The 24,334-nt window shown below is 38.9% G+C and overlaps 2 protein-coding genes across 5 annotated transcripts in view; one reads left to right on the forward strand and one right to left on the reverse strand.

The window, feature by feature from the left end:
- Positions 1–10,440, reverse strand: f9b (coagulation factor IXb). 2 transcript variants are annotated; one of them, XM_081615445.1, is made up of 9 exons: positions 10,025–10,440; positions 5,515–5,624; positions 4,892–5,064; positions 4,775–4,799; positions 4,573–4,686; positions 4,347–4,478; positions 3,072–3,472; positions 1,666–1,810; positions 1–921 (listed from the first exon to the last, which is right to left on the reverse strand). In XM_081615445.1, the coding sequence occupies exons 2-9, from the start codon at positions 5,600–5,602 to the stop codon at positions 362–364; spliced, it is 1,638 nt and encodes a 545-aa protein (XP_081471571.1). In that variant the 5' UTR covers positions 5,603–5,624; positions 10,025–10,440; the 3' UTR covers positions 1–361. The 2 variants fall into 2 exon arrangements, with proteins under 2 accessions (XP_081471571.1, XP_081471572.1); XM_081615446.1 differs by lacking the exon at positions 10,025–10,440 and adding an exon at positions 7,724–7,970.
- fgf13b (fibroblast growth factor 13b) overlaps positions 9,382–24,334 on the forward strand; it is a 25,348-nt gene continuing 10,395 nt past the window's right edge. The window contains exons 1-2 of one of the 3 annotated variants that reach the window (XM_081615447.1): positions 9,382–9,638; positions 20,849–20,959. In XM_081615447.1, the coding sequence (XP_081471573.1) occupies positions 9,596–9,638; positions 20,849–20,959 (154 nt within the window). In that variant the 5' untranslated portion in view covers positions 9,382–9,595. Of the gene's footprint in view, positions 9,639–14,078; positions 14,184–19,117; positions 20,444–20,848; positions 20,960–24,334 lie in introns of those variants that run through there. The other 2 variants (XM_008427484.3, XM_008427483.3) reach the window with 2 other exon arrangements.

Below are 24,334 nucleotides of genomic sequence, written 5' to 3' on the forward strand. Positions count from 1 at the left end.
TAAATTTCGCATGCACCTTTATTGTAGATTCATGGAAGAGCTTTTGTTCCCAATCTGGAAGTGGAAATGTTCAGAAACATATCAAGAGGGATGTTTCATTCTTCCACCACAACTTGTTGTAAAGTATGATTCTGCGATGCTCCGTTTTTCACAAGCAACACGTTTAATCATTATAATGTTTTTATGTAAAACAAAAACATGTTTGATGTTAGAGTGGAATTTCTCTCCATTGTTGGTCCTTCTCAGACTAGCAGTTGGACTAACTTATCAGTTTTTTTGTCCAAATAAAGGAACAAAGAGTTTTTCCTTTAGTTAAGACATCAACAGTTAAAGAAATTCTGAATTTGCTGAGCTACATATTTTAGTTGGACTGTAAGATCCCAGTTTTGTGAACAATCCAGGCGTAGTATCGTGAAACATGGGTGTAGATGCCGTATCTCCCCTTCTCGGCACAACCCTCCCCCCAGCTGACGATGCCAGTGAGAAACCAAGTTCCTTTGTAGTTGGTGGCATGCGGGCCGCCGCTGTCTCCCTGGCACGAATCGCTCAATCCGTCTGCCAGGCCGGCACAGAACATGAACCGGGTGATGGGGTTCCGGCTGCTCTGCTTGCACAGGGCACGGTCCGCAACAGGAGCCGATAACTTCTGGAGCTTGTCAGCTTCACGGCCCTTGTCCACTGTCCGTCCCCAGCCACTCACCAAGGAGATGCTGGAGTCTTTCATGAGGTCCTGCATGAAGGCTGTTGAGCCCACACATATGGGACGTCTCTCATTGGACAGTTCCACAGGAGTGGCGAGCTTCAGCAGGGCGATATCATGATTAAACTGCGATTGACTAAAGTTGTAGCGGTGGTGGATGTGCTCCTCCGCCACTGCATGGTTGCGCTCTGAAGCCTCGACCACATTCACATCATGTTCACCTGGAAATGTTAATGACATGAGAACGTGACATTGTATGAAACAATAAAATATTAAACACTAGTTGTGGTTAGCTTCCAAGCATATACAGAAAATTCAGTGTAACCACGTGAAAAATGGGTAGCTGTAAAATATATTTTGTAAACCCCATTTTGCTTTTATTTCATCTACTGGTTGTAATTCTTGTTTTTCTCAGCATGGGGTGCTGTTGTGCTATAGAGGTCTGAAAATACCGGAAGTTGAAAAAAACCTCTTGTTTACATACTTTGGCGCTCTAACTGATAAAACGGAAGTCATTTTGGAGCCGAGACTTGTTGGAGAAGACGACTTTGTGACCACGTGAGTAAAAAATGCTGATTTTTAGTAATTACTGTCTGAACTGTATAATTTCCCATGTACGAAGCTGAAGTGATGTTACTGACGTCATGTTTTTCCCTTAGAGGTGCCACTACCCCATGTCGTAAACTATTTTGTTTTCTGTGAAGCTGCGTTGCAACAACTCTGTTGAGTGCTAATAATGCTGTTACGCACCATTTTCTTGAAGTTGTTGCATTTTAGGAGCGTTATCCTAGTGTTATATAGACCATTCACGTAAAAAAGGACTATTTTTTCATTTTTGCAACTCAGAGAAAATTGTTCTTTTTGAGAATAAAGAACCCCTTTTACTTGAAGGTCTGTGTGCTCTATTAATCCCAGTTTCATCAGTTTTAAAGTATACAGTTGGAGAGTCTTTTGTTTTGTCTTACCAACTCTTACAAAGATAGTGTGTCCTTTTTGTTTGGCCAACACCAGGCAGTGGGCTGCAGTGATTACCCAAAATTCACTAAGCAGGGAGCCTCCACAGATAGGCAGCGTTTTGTTTCGCTTGGGTAAAAAAGCCATCAGGGCCACCTGCAAACACACATAGCAACACTTGTACTTTAGTCATCAGTTCATCAAATGTCCAGTCTCAGTTCTGCTGTATACTTTTAAAATGTTTAAGCATCTAAATATTGCCAGCCCTGCCTTTGCCACATGGTCAGTGTTTACAATTCGATAGGCGAGTTCCAGGTCTAAAACAATAAAGTCTATCTTATATTTGCCAAAAACCACGTTTATAATCTGAAGACTTTGGGAAAGGTGCAGATCCAATTACATCTAGCATAAAATAAACACAGCATTTCAGAAAAAGAGTGTCATACCGACAGTCAACCATTGTTGTGGTATAGTGTGATGGTCTGGGACTGCTTTGCTGCTGCAGGACCCCAATGGTTTGCCATAAATAATTGACGTAAAATGTATTTTTTCCCCAAAAAAGGTTTAAATTAGTTTGGTAAACTAAAAATATGTAAACTAAAGAGTAAGTGCAAACAAAAAATAAATAAATAAACAGAATAAATCTATTTAATCTGTTTATGATGCAACATGACAATCCAATGTTTCAGTGAATGATGCAGCTAATGTCCGTGTCTCTTCCACCAGTTTAAATAGTGAAGAGCTGATTAGATGTATGCCAAAACATATTTCTGAGTATTTTTCAGCTTATACTGTTACCTTAATAAAAGCCTGCTTAGGGCCAACAGAGTCTGGCATGCATAAAAAATGAAGTGTATTTCCAATTATACAGTTATCTTCAATAAATTAGAATATGCATTCCAATAAGGCTCATTTTTCAGAATAAAAGAGCCTTTTAAAAACAGCAATCTTTAAGCAGGTTTTACACATAGCTTTTCTTGAGCCCACTTTTTTGCATTACATTTATTGTCTGATGTAATAGTTTAATCTTAAATGTCAGCTGTCAGCAAAAACAAAAATAAATGCTTGAAAACTCCATTGTAACTTGAATAAAGGAAATAAATTAACATTTCACAAATATTCTAATATATGGAATATTATTGTGAGAATCTGGAAAGATTAGGCTAAAATTAATGGTGGAGATAAAGAAACATCTCGTGCACAATAATATATTGCAAGGAAACATTGTGAGGTAGTGCTTATGTGATATAATAGTTGGAAAACAAGCAATCACAGTTTTCCAACATTTTAATATGTTGTGACTGTGGGTTGTTTTTAATCCAATGTAAAGAGAAACACAACAGCTTTGATTCCATACAAAACAAAATACGTTATCAGTCAAACATAATCATTCTCTTTATGCATTCAGTAACACTACCTGCCAAGGTATCTCGCCAGGTGTGGCTTCGTTTCCTCCAACAATCCTCTCGTCCTCATTCTTTTGTGCTACGACGGTGGGGACCACAAGGGAATCCCAGGAACGCTTTTGTCTGGGACCTTTGCTGTCACCTAGCTCTGCTCTCGAGTTGATAGTCTCAGCTTGGTTTAAGGAGGAACTCGAATCCAACCCAACTGATCTGACACTTAATACAGGATCTGCTGAGTTGTTGAACAGTTCTGATTCGTTCATTGGAGAGTTGAGGTAATCCTCGATTTCTTCGAAGTAATCATAGTCGAAATCTTGACTGGTGGAGTTAGTTGAGTTGGATGATTGTGTCCCCCTGAAAGATCTGGTCATGAGGCCAGAGGACAGGCTTATGATGCCACAACTGAACGGCCCTGAGGGGAAATCAGGCAAAAGAGGGGAGACTAGTTAGTTATCTCTTAAAGATCATCTGTAAACTTAAAAGCTTCTGTTTAATTCAGTTTTCTAATGTTTTTGTTGGTAATATTGTCATGCTATGTACATTGTTGTAAAATTATGAGTTGGTAGACTTCAGTATTGTTCAGTGTATGCTTATCTTATGGATTATTGGTGAGAATGGTTTCAGTATTTTTTCTTGGAATTGGGGCTGTTTGATCTGCTGTCCTTTTTTTCCATGTCAGTAGAGTAATTATCCGATAATTATTGTCTGCTCACTACTTGGCTCTGAGCATCTTCATGCTGCCAGCCTCAGTCAGTAACAATGTCTTTTATTTGACAGCTGTGAACTGAAACGTTATGCCTTAAAGGATGGAGGATGTCAAACATGATGGGTCCAGCTTTCTGTCTTTTTACTGTATAACAACCAGTTATCAACATTTCTGAATGAGAAGCTCAAACATTTTCAGTTTGACCAAAAAAAAGAGACTTAACGTTGCAGATACACATTGGATTTATGGGACGTTTTATGAAAACCACACTAATTTGAACAAATTTGAAGAGTTTCAAATTAGTTGCATTATCTATTAATTTTCTGCTTTTAGAAAAATCAACAGTTAGATACCTGGTATTGTTGGTAATATGGTCTGTGTTATACATTCTTTGCTAATTATTCTTAACATATTTTCAACTCTGAAGTCTTTATTGTGCTGTCTATCATGGATGGAGGCATTAATACAGGTAAATTAAATGAATCTTAAAACTAAAGTCCTGTTGTTGTTTTTTTTTATGAAATGTGTTTGTTTTTTTACAATGTGGCGTGTACTTGTAGGCGGTCTGTTTTTAACTTACCTGTTGGTTCACAGCTTTTTCCATCTGTCCCAACTTTGTAACCAGCTGCACAGTAACACACAGGTCGGCGTCCTTCCGTTGTGCAGAAATGTGCACACCCACCATTGTTGACCAAACACCGTCTGGGCATGTCTGTAAGAAATAAAATCAAGTATTAAACTGTAAACTAACACATCAGAACTCCAGGTCTTAAAAGAAAACATCATTGCTCGCTGTTGCCACTTACAAATCTCACAGTTTTTACCACGAAAGTTTTCTTGGCAATAGCAGCTATAGGAGCCCACTTCATCACGACAAACTCCTCCATTCTGGCAGGGCTTTGGCTCACACTGGTCACCATCTATGCACAGGCATCACAAACAAACACACTAGAGGGTCAGAGATGATTTAACTTGTCAGTGTGGGAAGCTGACAAATATTTGACGTACCAGTGTAGATGACCCAGAATTCCATCTAGAAGTGAAACACATAAGTTAAAGAGAAGTTTTCAGTTTTTTTCTTTTAATATTCGAAGCAGAAGGTTTGGTCATTCTGGTTCAACCTACAGTTTTTTCATCGTTCTCGAACCACTCCCTGGCCTCCTCCATGGTGCATTGCTCCTCTCTGCATTCTCGCTCCAGGTTGGCTTTCTGCAGCACTTCCTCGAGACGCCCGCTGTTGTATCTCCGTTGTCGTTTCAGCACCGCATGTGCTGTCTGCTGAGAGATGAACACGGTTTCTGAAAAGAAAACAGAAACCTGATCAAACCTGATCTCACACTCAGATTATTACAACTGAACTCACAGTTTCAGTTTATAGTAAAATTGTCTATATATATGTACATATTCTGATTAAAGTAACAGAGGTATATTGAACTGATGATAAAAGACAGCGCTAAGCCAAATGTGAATAATGTATTTGGTGATAAAATTTTAACTAATCTCAATAAAATTACATCTCACAATCGGAATAAAGTATTTTGATGAAAGTTTGCAGTAACTATCAAAAGAACAATTTTTTTTTTTACTTAATTCCAACTTTTCTATTCTGTATTTACTTTGATATGCTTTCAAAGGTGACATCAATGCGAAAAGGAAGCTCTGCTTAGTGAGAACAGATTTTTCAGCTCCTACGCTTCCTGAATCTTTGTTTTTTCCAGAACAATCAAGTCCAAGAAGCTGCTGTTTACCTGTGTTGTGTTCTGTGATCTCACCACTCGCTCCAGGAATCCCCAGTTGAAGACCAACAATGAAAACCAGCAGACAAACTCTGGCCATTTTACTGCCGTCAGTGATCTGGCTGATTATGAGACACAGACTCAAGCAGTGCACTTAGACTAACTCACCACTCCAAAGTACAGGGGACACTGTTTACTCACCTGTGTGGTCACAGTCTGTGGGTGTTTGTTCTTTCACATTTGCTTTGATTTAGACATTAGAAAGGAAGTGCGAGGGAAAACAACACACCCAATTATTCTGGAATTAAAGATACCAATTTCATGAGAAAAATAGATTTATAGAAGAACTTAATGTGAAGGTGGTGATTTTTTTTTATCACATGTTGGCTTCAAGTCAAACATTGTCTAATATTGACGGTTCATGACAGCTGAAAATGTTTTGTGTGTGAATGTTTGTGCTTAACTATTAGTAGTGTTGTTAATCCGTTTTGTGATGAGCATCTTTACACATCACACAGAGAAAAAATAAACTGCAAAAACTTTTAAAAGAAGGTTAAAAGGCAAATTTGATCATATTACATCTGAGCCTTAGAAGGACAACCTAAACAATGATACAGATTAACATATTTGGAGTGAAGACATGTTGCCTGGGACCTACAGTAAGCAGAAATAGACTGAGCACTAATAAAAAAAAAAAAATTTTTTTAAATCAAATGTGTTGAATAGCAACTTAGTAAAGTTAACGCACAATAATGTTTACACTTGAGTTTGATACGTGATTTAAAGCATGCAGGGCAGTGAGGATCGAGGTTGGAAAAAACCCAAGTTGAGCCAGTAGATGTGTTTCAGACTGTAAGAAGACTCAGGATGATTACCAGGTAATTAACTAATCAGTAGAATTACAAGCATGTTTGTATCATTTTGTGTTTAAATAATAAATATTGTGTGATAGGTTGCTCCCTGGAGAACAACTGTGCCAAAAAAAAAGCAAAAGAGGGTTTATATTATATACAAAGAAAAGTATAAAAACATTACGAATCAAAATTACTGACACACATTTGGACAACTTCTGTTTTAAATCACTTTGTAAAATAGAGAACCGTATAAAAAGAAATATAGGAAACTATTTTTGCTCTGTGCTCATCATACTGGATTATTGTTTCGATTACTATCAGAGATACTGTGCACAAACTACTAACACACACGCAATCTAAATAATTGTTAAAGCAATATTTTTTCAGCTTTTTATTGGTTCTATAAATACTCACTAAATCCACTGTTAAATTAAACTTTATAAAAACTAGAATTACAAAGCACTCACAGTACATACGCAAACAGTCATAAGCTCCACTAATGCATCACAATCTGAGCAGCCAAATGTTGCTGTAAATCTGAGCAGGCAAATCAGCTTAGAGCCGTTAAAATACAGCAGGAAAGAAAGCGCTGGTTTCAAACTCCTCCGCTGCAGCTGCTGTTCACTCAGGGAGATTGAAGGGCAGAGACGGCGACTGACAGCCGTCCGATTACAGTTTGAGTTACACGGGGTGTGGCCGTAGACAAATCACTGAATGTCAGGGGCTGGCAGCTCCTCAGCCTCAGCGGCCTTGTTGTGATTTATTCCGTCATGTGGGATGAAGAAGGATTTTATCTGTTTATTACAACTCAGGCCAGTTTATGGATTCATTAATCCTGCAAGCTGGAAACTTTTTGGGATGATCAAGTGGACCCCTTTAAATTATTATTTAATGATTCAACAGTCCCCTGAGGTCAGATTATTCAGTGATGTTCATAATATCTCAGCTGTGAGGGAATGGACTGCTGACGCCATGGCAGATGTAAACACACCAACAGAGGCTGAGGGAAGTGGGTTAAAAGCTGAAAAATCACTGCAGTGATCCTAATCTCTTCCACACTACACAGTTTTATGAGCACTGCATCACTGCTGTCTCTCTTTCAATGAAACCCATAAGAAGGTAGTTGAATTTTATATTAAATGAGCCAACAAAGACAATAAAATAAAATAAAACTTGTGATAAATGGACTCAGATGAAATATTTGTTCAAGAAAACAAAGTTTTTTTTGCTCACTGGTTTCATTCAATTTAACTCAAATCAATCTACATCACCACTAAATCTATTTTTAAATGTTCTTTGTACCAAATTCTGTCCTAAATATCTTGGTAGTCCAGCATAAATCAAAACACAATCCAACAGAACTTTACCAAAGTATGGAATAGGGAGCTGATTGATGTGACGCTTTCTGTTGTAATCATGAAGATGGTCCAGGGTTTGTAATCCACAGAAGGAGACTCCTGCAGGGGACCAGCTGCTCTGCTGGCACACAGTTGGTCACCATGAGTCAAATTCAGAGATGACTTGATGCATCAGTCTTGTTTTCACCGCTGACAGGAATTCATTTCAATAGCATGTGGACCTCACCAACAAACAAGGAAAATAACAGCCTAATTATTTAACTGAGATGAATATTTATGTGAGTGTGTGTGTGCATGGTTGTGTGTCCTGTGTGTCTCTGTGTTGCCCTGCGACAGACTGGCGAACTGTCTAGGGTGACCCCGCCTCTCACCCGGAACGTTAGCTGGAGATGGGCACCAGCAACCCTCCTGACCCCACTGAGGGACAAGGGTGAAAGAAAATGGATGGATGGATGGATGGATGGATAGATAGATAATATTTATGTGTGTCTAAATGTCATGCCACCATTGTTTTAAATAATTATAATAGTTTTGATAAATGTTTTTCTCCACTTATTACACACTGGAATGCATATTTGCATTCCAGTATGTAACTGAAAATCCAGGTTCAGCAGATAATTGTATGTTCTTGGTTTTTGCCTTGTGAAAGAGTTGAGAAATTTCCAGCACAAATTGATTTCAATGATCGATTAACTAATTACTTTGATTTCTGTTTGCTGAATTTGCAAGTAGATCTGCATTAATTGGACAACCTCACAGATACAGGGGTTTTCCTCTCTCAGTCCAAAGCTATGGGTAATTTTCTGAACATGTTTGAGCTGCAACTAATGACCTCAAGGAAGAGACTGAAGGAGGAAAAACTAGGTTCTTTAGTATTCACTTTATGCACTAATATCACATTTACTGGTCTGAGTTTACATGGGTAAAACAGTTGTTGAACAATTTGCAGGTTTCCTTTATTTTAATTGTTTTAATAAAGTTATCTTAATTTAAATTCTGAATATCTAACAGGTAGTCAGTTTCAAATAAATCTATAAAATATAATTATCTAAGAAAGTAAAATTATACTTACAACTTACTCAACACATTAAAAATAAACAAAAAAGAATCAGCGATTAAGTTGTAAAAGATCACTGAAATAGTAATACACTTTTTAATATGTATTTGGTAACTTTTCTCTAACACAGCTAAGATTTGCTTTACATCATAACAGTCACCTTAAGAACTGGTTCAATATATTCAGTCAAGTTTTAATTAAAATTATCTGGCAGGATTCAGTTACCAATAACAAATGTTTGAATTAATTAGAACATTACAAATGATTTTTAATAAAGTATATGGCTAACATTCAGTACAGTGCGAAATTTGTTTTTTTACAGTCCACATAGGGAGATCATTTTTGCAAATGGAAATTGGATTGGTTGAGTTTTATCGTGGTGTACAATTATATTAATTATAATACAGAGAAATAAGTAATGTGAACATTCACTAAGCAATAAACTGATAGAAAAGACGGTAACGGTAATTGTGGCACAATAACTTGCCCATGTTCCCCTCGCTGAATGGGCTGTCATATTGGAAACACCAACGAAGCCATGAATTGCATCTGCATCCCTGGACAGTTTCCCCGTTGGTGCATCTTTCTTTGTCCCTCTCTGCGTGTGTGCGTGCAGATTTCGAGCTCATGTTGGTGTCTGCAGCCACATGGTGACATCCAGAGAGGAGTCTGTCTGAGGGGACGGAACCAGAGAGGACAGCAGGGACGGAGGAGGAGTTGGGTTTTATCAGCCGAGGGATACAAAGCGAACATAAAGAAGTAAAACCGCGTTGCTGCACCTTTTCCCCGAAGTTTTATTGTACCAGCAGGAAAAGTGGAGCTCCATGAGCGGAAAACTGAAAGTTAAGGAGGATAATGCCAGCAAAGGTGAGTGGTAAATTATTATGCATAATTGGAGAAGAAGGGATCATGAGATAATGCTTTTGCACGATGCTGAGCTCAGCATATTGCTTATTTCTTTGTTCTACCATCTACAACATGGTGCAAGTATTTGAGATTAAATTGATAAAAACCTTCTTGAAAGTTGTATTAATTAATGATACAGATATTGAACCATGATTTATTTTTTTGGTTTCTGTGTATTCTGTGAGCTTATATGAATTATTTTTGCAATACACATACGACGGTGGGACGCACATTCTCACATTTTACTATATCGCTGAGGAAGAAATAGTCCATATCGATTACCTCCTGTAAAATGAAATGCTGCCTCTCTAAAATATCTCATAGTGAACACACCTTCAGTCACTCACCAGAAACATCAACGCGGGATCCACCCGCAGTGGAAACTGGGAAGCTATCATCGCCATGGAAACAAAAGGGAGTTTCCAGCAACGCGAGCCTCTTCATTCATGCAAATGAATCTAGTTTAATTTCATAGCACCAGTTCTCAACTCAATGCGCCTGTCAAGAAAGAAAAAAGAAAACAATAGGAATGATTATCAGAGAATTAAACTTAAGTATATATTTTTAATAACATTTAAAGTATATATGTTCAGTCATTCAAACATTTGCTGTAAGTCTAATTATGTCAGCTAGCGTCTCTAGGTGTCAGTTTGTATATAAATGATCGTTTGATTACAAAATCATTTGTTCATATTAAAATGTCTAATTCAATCAATTTGCTTATCATGACCTAATTCATCTTAACCAGTGTTTTCTATTTTATAGCATCCATGAGAAAACAACCTGTTTGTCTCTAAGTAGCGGTGCAATTGTTTAGCGTAAACTTGCTAAATTATCCCTATTATTTTCCAATAATTTCCAATCTCCTTGACAGCAAGTTTGGCAACAGTTCCTCCTAGTGGTCACTAGTGGACATTGTTAATAGATTTGGATAAAAACACACATGTACTCACATTTTATTTTTTGTTATTATTTAAAAAGCTTACATAATTAAGGCTGACTAGTTTGATTCAATATATTACAGTAGACCCAGTGGAAGAACAGTAAAAGGAAGGAAGAAACAAAGCATCACAATATTATTAATACCTCTTGAATTTTTTCACACTTTACATCCATCCATTTTTTTTACACCATGGTCCCTTAGTGGGGTCAGGAGGGTTGCTGGTGCCTCTCCAGCTAACATTCCAGGTGAGAGGCGGGGTCACCCTGGACAGGTCGCCAGTCTGTCGCAGGGCAACACAGAGACACACAGGACAAACAACCATGCACACACACACTCACACCTAGGGAGAATTTGGAGAGGCCAATTAACCAACAGTCATGTTTTTGGACTGTGGGAGGAAACCGGAGTACCTGGAGAAAACCCACGCATGCACAGGGAGAACATGCAAACTCCATGCAGAAAGACCAGGAATCAAACCCAGAACCTTCTTGCTGCAAGGCAACAGCTCTATCAACTGCGCCACTGTGCAGCCTACTTTACAATAATAACTGATATTTTTACATGGATTTTCTTCAGTAGACCAACACAAAGAGGTGTATAATTGTGAGGTGGAATGGAAGAAACAGATTGTTTTCAAATATTTGTACAAATAAGAATAAAAAACATTGCCATGTATTTATGTTCAGCCTCTTCTGGACCTTTTTTTAAGCAGCTGAGTTATTAAGAACAAATTCTTATTTGCAATATGCTCCAATAGTATGTAGGGACTGATTGAAGAGTGGACTGAGGCCATGAGATTGACTTTTATATTAATCCCCTTAAATCACAGGTGAAGTTGCAGGTTGTGGGAACTCTGTCTATCAGCAGTTCTCCAACTCGACCTTGTTGGGTTGATGAGCAGGAAATTCCTAGTTCCAGTGTGACTGTGGCTTTTTGAAAGTTACATTACAAAATGCAAGTCCACTTAAGAATTTATGGAAAAACCTAAAAAATAAAAAAAACAATGTTCAACAATGCTCTAAATCCAATCTTACTGAGGTTGAGCTATTTTCTAAGGACAAATATTTTATTTACTTGTTGTGTAAAGCTGCTAGAGATGAATCTCCAAAGACCTGCAGCTGTACTTGCAGTGGAAGATGGTTCTGCAAAGTACTGATTGTTTACCACAAAAACAGTTTTCTGATTTCTATTTGTGGAACAGGCTGGTTTTTTTTTACTACTTCACCAAAACACATTACTTTGTGTTGGTCTGTAATGTAAAATGAAAAATGTTAAAGCCATATGAATTCCTTTAAAAGGAAACTTTATAACTCCTAAACCTGTAAAAAGTTGCTATTTATTCTTGTTTTGCCTCATATTCATATCACAGTAAATTTTGTTCTTATGGAGAAGTAGGGTAAAATATTTATGAGTTATTTGATCACATCCATCATTCCTCCAGGTTAAGCATCTGGAGGAACAAGATCTTGGCATATTCTTCCTGTAAAAGCTTTATGGTTTCTTTATATAAACTTTTACCAACAGCCTTATATTTCACTTGTAGGTAGTTAATGATATGGCGCCATCTAACGGCTGAACATGTGTATAAACGTTGCAATTGACAGCATCATTGTGAGAAATGTGATGTAGAACATCAGCTGGAAGGACCTTTTTCTGGAAGAGGCTACAGCGATTGTTTATTGGCCATCTGCCCAGATCAGGACTGTTTATAGCCAAAATGTACTTGCTGGCATTGTTACCGTTTGCTGCTGATTGCCAAGGGAAAGAGCTATTTTTGGAGAAACGATCTGTTTTTGAAGAAGAGTTCAAATCGCATCAGTAGAGACACAAAACAGAAAACAAAATTTGAAATCCGAACTGAAATGACCAATCTGCTTCAACCAAAACAAAGCTATGTGTTCATATGTTAGAGCTGTAATATTAGTTATGCAACAACTGCTGCTCTGGAGCTGCTGCTCCTTATGAAGAGAGCTACAGTTATTTCCAAGATGTTGTCTCAGATAACATGTTTTTTTCTCGTCTATCAGCTTTACTGTAAAAGCTGCTGAGTTTCCACATTCTCCTGCAGCTTCCTGCTTCACTGCCTTCAACAGCTTTTATGTTTGTGCTGCAGACTGTGCTGCACCAGACACTCTTCAACACAGAATATCAGCATAGAGATGTTCTCACTGTTGTGTTTTAACCTTTAAAGGTTTAACATTTTTTTTAAATTTAACAAACTGAAAGCATTTGAAGTTGTTTTGTTGTATTGCTTCAGAGGAGGCAGTGTGTTAGCTGTGTGTATTTCAGTTTTATGTTGTGTAATATGATGTGATGTAAGCATTAAGAAAAAAAACTGAGAGCCACAGTAAGACTATAGTACTCTGGAAAAATCTTGAGTCATCCCCTGCTTCTTTCTATCTTCCTTCCAAGCAGCCACATTATCTTATAGTTTTTAAATCAAGCCTCTGAAGGCCTTTTAAAGTGTTTTCATTTATTTTACTGTTGCTGCTTTTTCAGTAATAGCCATTGTTTGACTTTGTTTCAAGCAGTGTGTCACACATTCATTTTGTTATATTATGGCAGTTTGACAGAGTAGATGAGTTTAACACCTGCAAAGTGATTCTCAAAGAACTTTTACCTGATAATTTGTCTTGTTCTGTATGATCAACCACAGGAAGCTCAGGCTTTGTTGTTGCCCAATTTCCCCCATTTTCTTAAAGATATGACTTTAGGTGTTGCTGCCCTGCTGAGAATTTATTAAAGATTTTATTCATTTCGGTCCATTTCTCAAATTTCTTCTTTTGTAACCAGACACTACATGATATTCTATCATGGTCAGGTACAAAGACATAAAAAAATATATATAAAAGTATTGATCTAGACTCCTTTATATGGCTACAAAAAGTCGCTGTCTTCAGCAGGACAAAGTAATGTGCTTTTATCTCATTTCCTAAAACTATTTCAGCTCTTAGTTCTGGAATAACAGTTAAAGGCAGAAAACATTCATGCTGAATCCTAACTTAGTGATATTAAGACAGCTAATAGAAAATAATCTGCATATAAAAGGAGAAAAACTGTATAATGCAAAATTCGAACAAGTAACTAAATGAACTGTTGAAATAATACGTTGTGTTGGGTTGTTATTTTTATTCTCATGGTTTTAGAAGTAAAAGGTGAAGTGATCGATGAAGTCCTTACAAATATAGTTTCTCCTACACACAACACAAAAACCCTTCAGAAACAAAGCTGTCAGTCTTGTCAATAGATCCTTGGATTTGGGAATGGCCTGCTGGCTCCATCCCGCTCTGACTGTGCCAGAGCAGCGGGGTCTGGTGATGAATCATTGATGACCGCTTCCAACAGCTTAATGGCCTCTAATGTTTGCTAATGATCCCCCGTCATCGCCACGTGCATGGCCTTAATGGATCCAATGCCGTGGGGACTTCTGTGGTTTGGACTCCGGTAGCTCGGCCTCTGCGCGTGTAGCGCCGTACAACAGGAAGTGCCAAAGTCATGAGCACACGGCCGCGGAGGAGCTCCACGGCGCAGCATGGCTTTCCCTCTCCGTCGATCGACCTCAGGTATGGCCAGAAGGGGAAACTTTAACTTAGAAATTAGAAATGTGGTCAGAAAGACGCACGGATATAATCCGAATATCAAGAATTAGTTATTTTACTGTAAAAGTCTTGACAATGAGGTGCAATATGTAAAGATATAAAGTCAATACGATTAGGTTTGAGGCTTTGTCATTATTTGTGACTTATTGTTGTTGAATTGTCCTTAAATACTTAACTTGAATTTTAACTATCATAGCTGAACTTTCATCTATCGGCGGTTTAAACGAGATAAAACTCGTTTCTGCTCAGATAAAGAATCGGAGAGCTGTCCTTGGTGCTGAAAATTGCGCAGGGCGCACCCTTCAGACTGTGATTGGATCTGCTGCACAGGATCATGAGCATAAAAACACTCATGTAAACACATGAACTGTGAATTACATGCATTTTGAAGTTGCTTCTCAATATTGCTTTAATGTTTGTTTTTACATTTTGAAATTTAAGCATAAATCTGCGTGTTTCCTCTAGGCTCGCAGGGGAACCTTTCACCGCTACTAAAATGGTTACAGAATTAAAGTATTACAGGTCCAGTAATTTAAAAAGTGATTAAATGAATTGCTATCTGTTGACTTTTGCTACAATTTCACTCAAAAGCCTCAGCTTTTCTCTCTTTGCTTTCATAGTTGACCTGCTGGGTGATTTCTTTCGTCTATACATCTATTACCCCAAAGTACCTTGGTTCTATAATCCCAAATCAATCAATCAATCACCCACCTCTCGCACGGAATGTTAGCTGGAGATAGGTACCACCAACCCTCCTGACCCCACTGGGGACAAGGGTGTACGGATGGATGGATGGATGGATGGATGGATGGATGGATGGATGGATGGATGGATGGATGGATGGATGGATGGATGGATGGATGGATGATTTAAAGACTTATAGAGACATTAAATAACTGAAATCTCAAAATCCTTTGATCATGCGGTTTAAGAGAATGCTGTTTATTAACTGATAAATTACTGTCATTATGTGTTAATATTTTAATCTGTCTTATAAAGTGTGAAATGTTCTTGGGGCTCCACCATCAGCTCCATATAAGGGCTGAGTCAGCAATGTGAGTTGCTCATAACTGTCCTCCTTGGTCAAACTATTGAAACCATCAGCAGGAGACTTTGTGAAACTCCAAACAAACGTAAAAATATGCGACTTGCTCGTGAAACTAGCTGTGTATCTACATTGGTACAATTAATTGGTTGATTTTGTTTTCTCATGTTATCATTTGGTGATCAGTAGTTCTTCTTTGCTTCTTGTCTGTTAATTAACTTATTGATTTCCTGCAGCAACATTTGACATTGTCATCAGCTGGAGACAAAACTGATTGACTGGTTGGTGTTGGTGCTCCTATCTGATTTGCCAACACTAATCTAAATTTAACATTTCCAGAGTCTTGCAAAATCATTCACATTTTCCCACAAAGCACAACTTAACAAGCATTTTATTGAAGTACTTGTGCCAGATTAATGAAAGATAATGGCAAATTATCAATGCAAGGAGAAAGATTCATGGCTTTAAAAGTTTCAAACAAATCAACAATTCAAAAAAATGTATTAAGTATTTGTATTCAGCCCCCCTGAATACATTCACCGCTGTTACACCGAGTCTTTTGAAATATGGTAATGAGTGTCTAGCTGGTTTTTAGCCAAGTGGCCACAGATTCTCAAATAGAAACGGACACAATTTAACACATAAATAAGCTTTTATTTGTTTTTCCATTGTATCTGTGGTTGTGTGCTTTGGCTCATTGTCCTTTCCTGCCTGTTTGCTGTGATCCCGACATGGTTTGTGTCAAAGTGGACTTTTTATCTAAAACAAATTGCTATATCATATGTTAAAGGCCAAATTTGTAGAGTGCATGAATTGATTTGTAGAGTGCATTCTTTGATTATCCCCACTTGAGAAGGGGATTTCTGCAGATCCTTCAAAGTTACAATGAGCTCCCAGCAGCTCTTCTTTTTGTTGCTCTTTTTTCCAGGACTGTCAGTTTAAGTGAACATCTGTTTCACAGCAGGACTGCAGCTGTCCCGTACGCTTTCCATTTTTTGTTGGTAGATAGAAAGCGGTCTATGAAATGTTCAAGACTTTGGATAAACGGTAACACTTTATTTGAAGGGTTGTGCATAAGACTGACATGACTGTCATAAACATGACAATACCTGTCATGACAATAAGAAGTCTTTATTAATGTTTATGACTGTTGTCATGAAGTGTCATTCGGTAAATAATGACACTTTTAATGCAAAGTTGCTCTAAAAGTTGCATTTAAAGTCCATTGAAAATGCCAACTTTGCATTAAATTGTCATTATTTACAAAATCATGCAAAGTTGGCATTTTTAATGGACTTTCAATGCAACTTTTAGAGCAACTTTGTATTAAAAGTGTCATTATTTACTGAATTACTTCATGACATCAGTCATAAACATTCATAAAGACTTCTTCATGTTCATGAGAGATGTTATGTCATGTTTATGACAGTGTCATGTCAGTCTTATGCACACCCCTTCAAATAAAGTGTTACCAGATAAACTTCTTCACAATGTTACCCCTAACCTGTTTGATGTGTCACTTTGTATCACTTCTTGATGCTAATATGATCTGACATCATTTTTGTTCACTTAACGATGATGTGCTACTTTTTGTTGTTCCATTGTGCACCACCAGAAATTACACTGATGTTTGTGGTTTTGACAAAGTGATAAATTGAAGAAAAGAAGTATGAATGTGTAGCTGTAAGGTCAGACATGATACAGAAACAATAATAAGACCAGTGAAATATAAGCCCTGGAATGAATTAGCATCATGCTGAGGATGAGGCAAGCATGTTCCTCCTGTCTGTAACCACATTAGATGTTTTAGTTCTTTACATACTGCGCTCAGTGGTTGGAGAGAGGCTGTTAAGAACCATTTGTGATGTGTGGTCTTGGTTACTGACCGCATGCATCGTATCACCATAAAGAATATGGCAATAAAAAATACATAGTTTCAGAGACTGTTTCAAATGTCTACCAACTTTTACATTAGTTTTGACAATGACCAAAAGCCCCAAACCAGATGTATTCTGTGTTTAAATTGGTTAGGAAACATTAGTTGTTTCCAAATTTAGAAACTAAACTGAACATTTATTTTTCACTTTTCAATTTAAAAGATTTATAACTTTAACTTCACACTCTCTTGCCCGTCTCTTTTCTCAACTCGAAATTCTTTCCCACAGAAGGTAATAAGACGAGTCTCACAATCTGTGCTCAATAATTTCCAGCATCCGTTTCTTAAAAGAACATCCACTGGTTTCTATTTTTCCCCCTAACCCTCGACCAGGGTTAGCGGGCATCGGACTGTGTGCCCCCTTTTTGATCACCTCCTCTTCATCTTTTGGGTTTCTTGCTCCGCTCCATCCTAGCTGCATCCGGTTAGAACAGCTGTGCATTTGTTTTCCTGTGGGGGCCGCCTGTAGGCAGCAGGCATGCGTGAAGTGGCTCATTGCTGCTCTGTGCTCGTCTCCACTCAAGTGCTAATGCAAAGGAAATGTCTAGAAAAATGACACACCTCGTCTAATCTGAACTGTTCACTCTGTTGTTAACCTCCTCCTCAAGATGCTGCCGTGGTGAACCTCTGCACCACAAGGCAGTCAGAGGCCCCTCCTTTTTGTTTTAATGATATTATCCAGTGGTCTGCTTTTTTTTTTAAACGAACAAATGTACACTGCCATCAGAAACAGACTGGGTAATGAAATGTGGATTTTCAATGCAGGATTTCACTGAATTCAGAAGACTTTAAAAAATGAGAATGAAAAAAGCTATTCAGATTTTTGTGTATTTTGGTCAATGACATCAGAAAAGGTAACGCAGTTGGCATTAGGTTCAACTTTGTGTTTAATTCAGAAAACTCCAATTCATAGTTAAAACTTATTTGGATAGAGCTGCAGATGATTTTCAGTGCTTGAGTTTGCATGAATCTGCTTCATTTTTCTATCTGAGGGTTAAGTTTTTATTCCTGAAGAACCTTCTTCATCCTGTTCGTCTTCAAACTTTACCTGCAGGGTTTATTTCGTGACGAGGATCAAGTGAAAACATGTATTTATACATACGTTTGTCTCAGTTAAGCACATCATCAGGTAGATAAATGAATGTTAACAAATACATGACGTAAACAGTCATATCAGACATAGAATTTATTTATTTAGGCTCTGAAACTGCAGAAGTGTTAACCCTTTTAAGTTGTTGTTCTATTGAAATATTTTGGTGCTTTGTTCGTAGATGATGGTAGGTGGTTGTGTGGTCTGTGACAAAGCCGGCCAAGAAGAAATGTCTTTGATTCACTGTTGTGATAATGTTCAAATCGATACATAAGATCCTGGCTGATTATTTCATGATTATTTCATATGTATCCTGGTTGATACATAAGGTAATCAAAAATTGCATGTATTCATGCACTTGAATGAAATGATCTTTCTCTGCAGTATGGTTGGCCTCAGCCACAGCTATATGGTGGAGGACGCCATCATCTGAGCTGCTGCTCCTCTGCATCAAAAGAAATTAACTACATATCCCAAAGGTAGCTAGAAAGTGCTCCTGGGCAGAATAAATGGACTCAGGAAGCTTTTAGCTTTTACATGTTTATTAACAAGATAAATGTTTTTTTAATTTATTTGAACTAATGGTCACTGACCACTGGAGAGCTGTCCAGGGTGCACCTCCCCTCTTGTCCAGTGCGCCCCCGCCTCCTCACTGCCCTGCAAGCAAATAGATGAAGAATGGAGAGATGGCCGCTGATCAGAGCCAATTATCGGAAATAGATTTCAATCTCTGGCTGAGTGGTGTGTTTGTTTTCCATGATTCCTCACAGTTTTCTTTATTTTAAAAGTGCCTTCACATTTATATTATCATTTGTCATCCAGTCCATCTCTCTTCTTGTCTTTTCTTTCACCCATCCTTCACTTTTTAATCCTTTTTGTGGGTTCATTTTTGCTTCTTTCTCACTCAGTCACACTCAATATCTAATTTTCTCCCTCAACCCCTCCTCTTCTATTATTCCTCCTCTCATTCATTCAGGCTCGCCTCTCCCTCTTTTTTTCTTGTATATTCTCCTCCTCCTATATTACACCCACTCCCTCCTTCCCTAGTGCTCCCCACCCCCCTCTCCTCCCCTTCCCTCTTCTGTCTAGCTCTGCCTATCACACATCAGTGCAACATGTAAATATCATGCCACGTGGGGTGCAGGGCTACAGGTGTCCTATATCTGACTGAGCTTCCAGAACCCCCTCCCCACCTGCACCCACTGCTCCCTGTATGCATGCACTCCCCCCCCCACCCCCCCTGCTCATCGCTCCTCATCCTCTGAGCGGGCTGGGCTGCAGCAGTTTTATGAACGGCACGGCAGCAGCATCATGATCCCCTTTCCGCCGATCGCGCCCCGAGTTGTTTCATTGATAAACATTGCGGCTGCTGCATTTCTGTCACGGACAGCGTCGAGGAGTGGAGCGTCTCCGTGGAGAGGAGCAGGAGAAGAGGAGCAGAGACGGCAGCAGCTGCAGTGATCATCAACAACAACAGCCGGCGCCGATCACACCAGTTCAGAAGCTGTTGATTCGCCACTTGGACGCGGAGTGGATCTTTACGCAGCCTCTGCTCTCCTTCCACACTCTCTTGGGACACTTGGGGGAAAGAAAAAAAAAAATCACCTGAGGGGTTAGTGAGACAGCTTTTGCCACTCAAGACCCCCCTCCACCCCCCCTCCCTGGGGGATGGGAGGCGGCGTCGTTAAGGTTCAGGCGCTGGAGCATTTCTGCACCCACTTCCATGTGGCGCCCGGACGCGCCGATGGAGGATTCTGGATGTTTTCCCCTGAAAAATCCCCTCGGCAATCTGCGAGCCTCCATCGGCCGGGCGTGTGATGCGAACTGAGTCGTGGGTGGCCTAGAACCCCTCACTTTTTAACACGTACATACACACCCCCACCGGCTTGTTCGCGAACAGTTCTTCCAGCCGGGACGCACAGCCTCGCTTCACGCCGCCGGGTTGAGCAGCATGTCCCGGGCAGCGGCGATCGCCAGCTCCCTGATCCGCCAGAAGCGGCAGGCGAGAGAGCGGGAGAAGGCGAACGCCTGCCGCGGCAGCAGCAGTCCCAGCAACACCAAGGGCGCCAACGAGAAGCCGAGCAAGCTGAATGTGTTCTCTCGAGTCAAACTGTTTGGATCGAGGAAGAAGAGGAAGAGAAGGCGACCACCAGGTTTGAGGGAGGGAAGGGGAGCGAAAGAACCAGCCATCAAAATCTTCATCAACATCATCATCATCCAACACCATTTTTCTTCATCGCCAAGGCAGGCTCACCTCTTCTTCATTTGTCCCCATCATATAGACCGCTGTGGGGCTGTTGAGGTTGCAACGCACAGGTTGCGTTTAATTAGCCATTTATTTCGGCCCACTGTGGAGTCCTGTAAGCAGCAGGTGTCTGCAAACATCACGCAAAGCAGAAAACTGCTGCTCTTGTCATGTGACATCACTTCATATCCATCTGGTTTTAATGCAAGCAGCAAAGACTGGAGATGCAAACACTTCCTGCTTCTTGGAGAGTCCTGACTTTGACATAAGCAAGTGCATTTTAATGCGTTTCCTCTCCTCTTTTCTCTTTCAGAGCCCCAGCTAAAGGGCATAGTGACCAGGCTCTCCAGTCGCCAGGGCTTCCAGCTGCAGATGCAGCAGGACGGCACCGTCGATGGAACCAAGGATGAGGACAGCACCTATGGTAAGGCTGGATCCCGTTTCACCCGCGGGCTGTAAGGTTTACCAGCGCAGCTTCCTCTCACCAAGCATGAGAAGCAGAATGAAATAGTGTAGAACTTCTCCAAAACATATTTTGTAGATACAAAAACAGGAAATAAAGTGAAATTTATAGTTGATACAATGAAGTATTGTTGTTTGTACCCAAAATAAATGTGAAAAGTAGTACGCTTATTAAAGTGTATTATTTTGTTACAACTACATACCAAGAAGAATACAATTTCAGTACATTAGCTACTAGATATAAATACGTTAAGATGCATGTATTTTCTTCTCAAGCATTCAGATAATGTTTGCGGTGTGACTGATAATTACTTACATAACATTACATACATATACGTTTACGTAACTGAAGTTAGTGAGAAATGATTGTGGTTGTTGAAGCATTTTTGAGTGAAATATTTTAACTACTCCCTGAATTAATTGCCGGGGGAGACGGGATGTAGGATAACTGTCATTTTATATTGCAATATTGCAAACATCCTGATGCATTATGAAACAATCTAAATAAATAAAAAACAATGTAAAAGTAGATATTTATTTTTACTGTGGCACATTTGGTTGTTTTATTTGACTGTTTGTTTTCTTTAACACGCACAGAGAATGCTGTATGACTGAAAACGGTTCACATGACACAGGCGCTCACACTGAGTCATATTTCTTTACATTGCAGAAATAGTTCTTGAAGTGTTGTCTCATTTCTCAGTTGGACATTCTGACCTCTGTCTGAATTAATTAGTTTCTGTGCTTTTTTATCCTTGTTGAATCTAGTTTAGTCCTTATTGCTAACCTTAACATTTTGGGACAAAACTTGCCTGTTTTTTGCATTAGATGGAAAACGATTCTGGCTTTTTCACTTATTGATGTCATGGACACTCTTAACCTGGTAGCTGTAAGGAGCTGCAGTAATCTTTTGACACAGGAATACAAAGTTGTTATCTTACATATCATGTGTTGTAATACTCTATAATGCTGAGGAGAGCATGCAGGTATTAAATAGAAGAGATTGGAGTCTTTAGCGACTCTGTTTTCTTTTACTACATGAAAGCAGCAAAGCATTTCATCCATTTTTTCAATAAGGATACATTTAACAAAACTAACAAACAAAATCATTTCCTACCAGTCATTAAACAACCAAACCAGAAACTGAAAAATCAGTTTTAAGTAGAAATAAAATTCTACTTTTAAAATACAGTAGATTATTTTGACATTCATCTGTCCATCTGTCTGCCGTTTGTCCATCCAAGACTGGGTTTAGCTAAATCTGACTGGAAAATCTGACATTTGAATCTTAAAAAGCTAGATACTCCTAACATTGAAACTCAGCTACAGTAGGTTCAAATTCAAACTCTTGCTTCAATAAAACACAAATACTGTAATTTATTTTCACTTTGAGAGTCAAGAATTGTTCAAACACATGTCCTCTATTTTGTGCTCTCCCTTGTCATAAGGTGGGTTTAACTTCACAGAATTGAAGAGTATTTCATCATGGCAAAGGTTTGGTATCTAGCAATGACTCGGATTAAATTTAGCCCCTTTATAAGCACTTTGGGGTTTGCCTCTACCTCTGGTTAAATCCAATTTAAAGATAAACGTCACAGTGTGGAAAGGCGTTTGATCCTGAACATTTAATTCAGGCAGTCACTCAACAACATGTCAAGTGCTCATTTAATTAGTAAGATGGAGCAGGTTTTTTCCTCCAAATGTCAGGTGACAGTGCTGTCTGTGGAATCCGTCCGTGCCGGCTGGTTAAATTAATTGATTAAACATCAACAGAAAACATTGTGCGGTTTTCCAATTTCAGAAATAATGACGGATATGAGGATAAAAGAACTCCATCTCTTTTGTTGTACTTTCCCCTTCACTTAATTGAATATATCCTTAAAAAAACAAAAACAAAAAACCCCAAAAAAACTTAGATTTACACAAATCATTTCGATTTTGTTGGCATTTTAAGATAACAGTCTTCTTGTGCACAGTTGATTTCGGCAGGGTCTTGCAGTAATCTTTTGCTTCTCCAGCTACTGAGCACAAAGCAAAACACATAAAAGTGTTTTCTTTAATTAAATGATTACATGCAGCATACATCATGTAAACGCCTACATGAACCTGGTCACCCATGTCGGGGGTTTGGAGAGATAATCCCTGTAATCCAAGTCTCCAAACAACCACAGTCATTAAAAAGAACATGGTTGGCTGATTGACTGTAATTAAATGAAGGCTCGACATACAAAACAGGGACAAATCATCACATCCCTTCCATGGCTTCTCAGTCTACTGTAGTGACTTTTCCATATGAATGGAAATGGAAAACAACGACCGCCGGCGGCATTTATAGTGCCTGTTAGAAGTTTAGCTGCACTCATCTGGGATATGAATGTCAAATTATTTGGGGACTTTTAATATAACATTTGACCAAGTTGAAGTGATTATACAGCAGAGAGCATCAATGAATAGGAAGGAATAGGGAATCTTTCTATTCCGCACAAGGTCTAAACTATTCATACAAGCTCAAATATTATGATCCGTCCTTAGGCAGCCTGAGTAAACCAAACTGTGTGCACCAAAGCAAAGTAAAGTTAAAGCAACTGAAGCTCAGTGGGAACAGGAAGCATAGCCAGTACAAAAAAGAAAAGTGAGAAACAGCAGGAGCTGATGGAGATCAGAGGCTTATAAACGCTGGGAGGATGATTACAGAAACAAGGAACAGGTGAGACTGAATAACTGAGCAGATGCAGCTTGGAGGCAGGAGGACGGTTATCTCTAAGTAAATAAACAAAAGAACATGGAAACAATAGCTTAACTAAAATTAAGATCCTAAAAAACTGAAGACTAAAGTGTCTGAAGTAAAACCAAGAACAGCATGTCATGACAGCCTCATCAAGTTACAAAAAACCCACAGAGTTTTGTAGCCATTAACAAGCTCCTGACAATTCTGGCCAGATGTTTTTTATTACCTTTCTTATCAGACATGGGTCAGTCAACACAGCAAGTTTCCTGCCATACACCATACTCAATAGAAGAATCCCCACTTTTCTGCTACGTCGTTCCTGAAGCTTCATGTTATATTGCTTTTTCCATTCCAAAACTATTTATGCTGTATGTTTGCTGGGTTCATAGTTTAAATCATTTACTTTTCATTTCCTGTAAAAATGTATGCTTGGAGGTCATCCTTCTTTGTTACTTCACCCACTTAAAAGCCTTGCATTGATTCCTCAGTTTTTCCCGCTCTTGTGGATAAATCCCTTTTACCAGAATAATTTTGGATTGTCCTTGTGGGCAGCTACAGATTTAGTTTGTGCTTATTTGAGCAGTTCTTCTTTCTTGGTCAGGATCCCAT

This window comes from Poecilia reticulata, chromosome 14 (genome assembly GCF_904066995.2).
Source record: "Poecilia reticulata chromosome 14, P_reticulata-male-v2, whole genome shotgun sequence".
NCBI classification, from domain to species: domain Eukaryota; kingdom Metazoa; phylum Chordata; class Actinopteri; order Cyprinodontiformes; family Poeciliidae; genus Poecilia; species Poecilia reticulata.

Coding starts and splice junctions, on each gene's coding strand:
- f9b (XM_081615445.1), bottom strand. CDS start 5,602: ATGGCCAGAGTTTGTCTGCTGGTTTTCATTGTTGGTCTTCAACTGGGG. Junction 4,479..4,572: donor TGGTAAAAACTGTGAGATTT/GTAAGTGGCAAC, acceptor TATTTCTTACAG/ACATGCCCAGACGGTGTTTG. Junction 3,473..4,346: donor AAAAAGCTGTGAACCAACAG/GTAAGTTAAAAA, acceptor ATTTCCCCTCAG/GGCCGTTCAGTTGTGGCATC.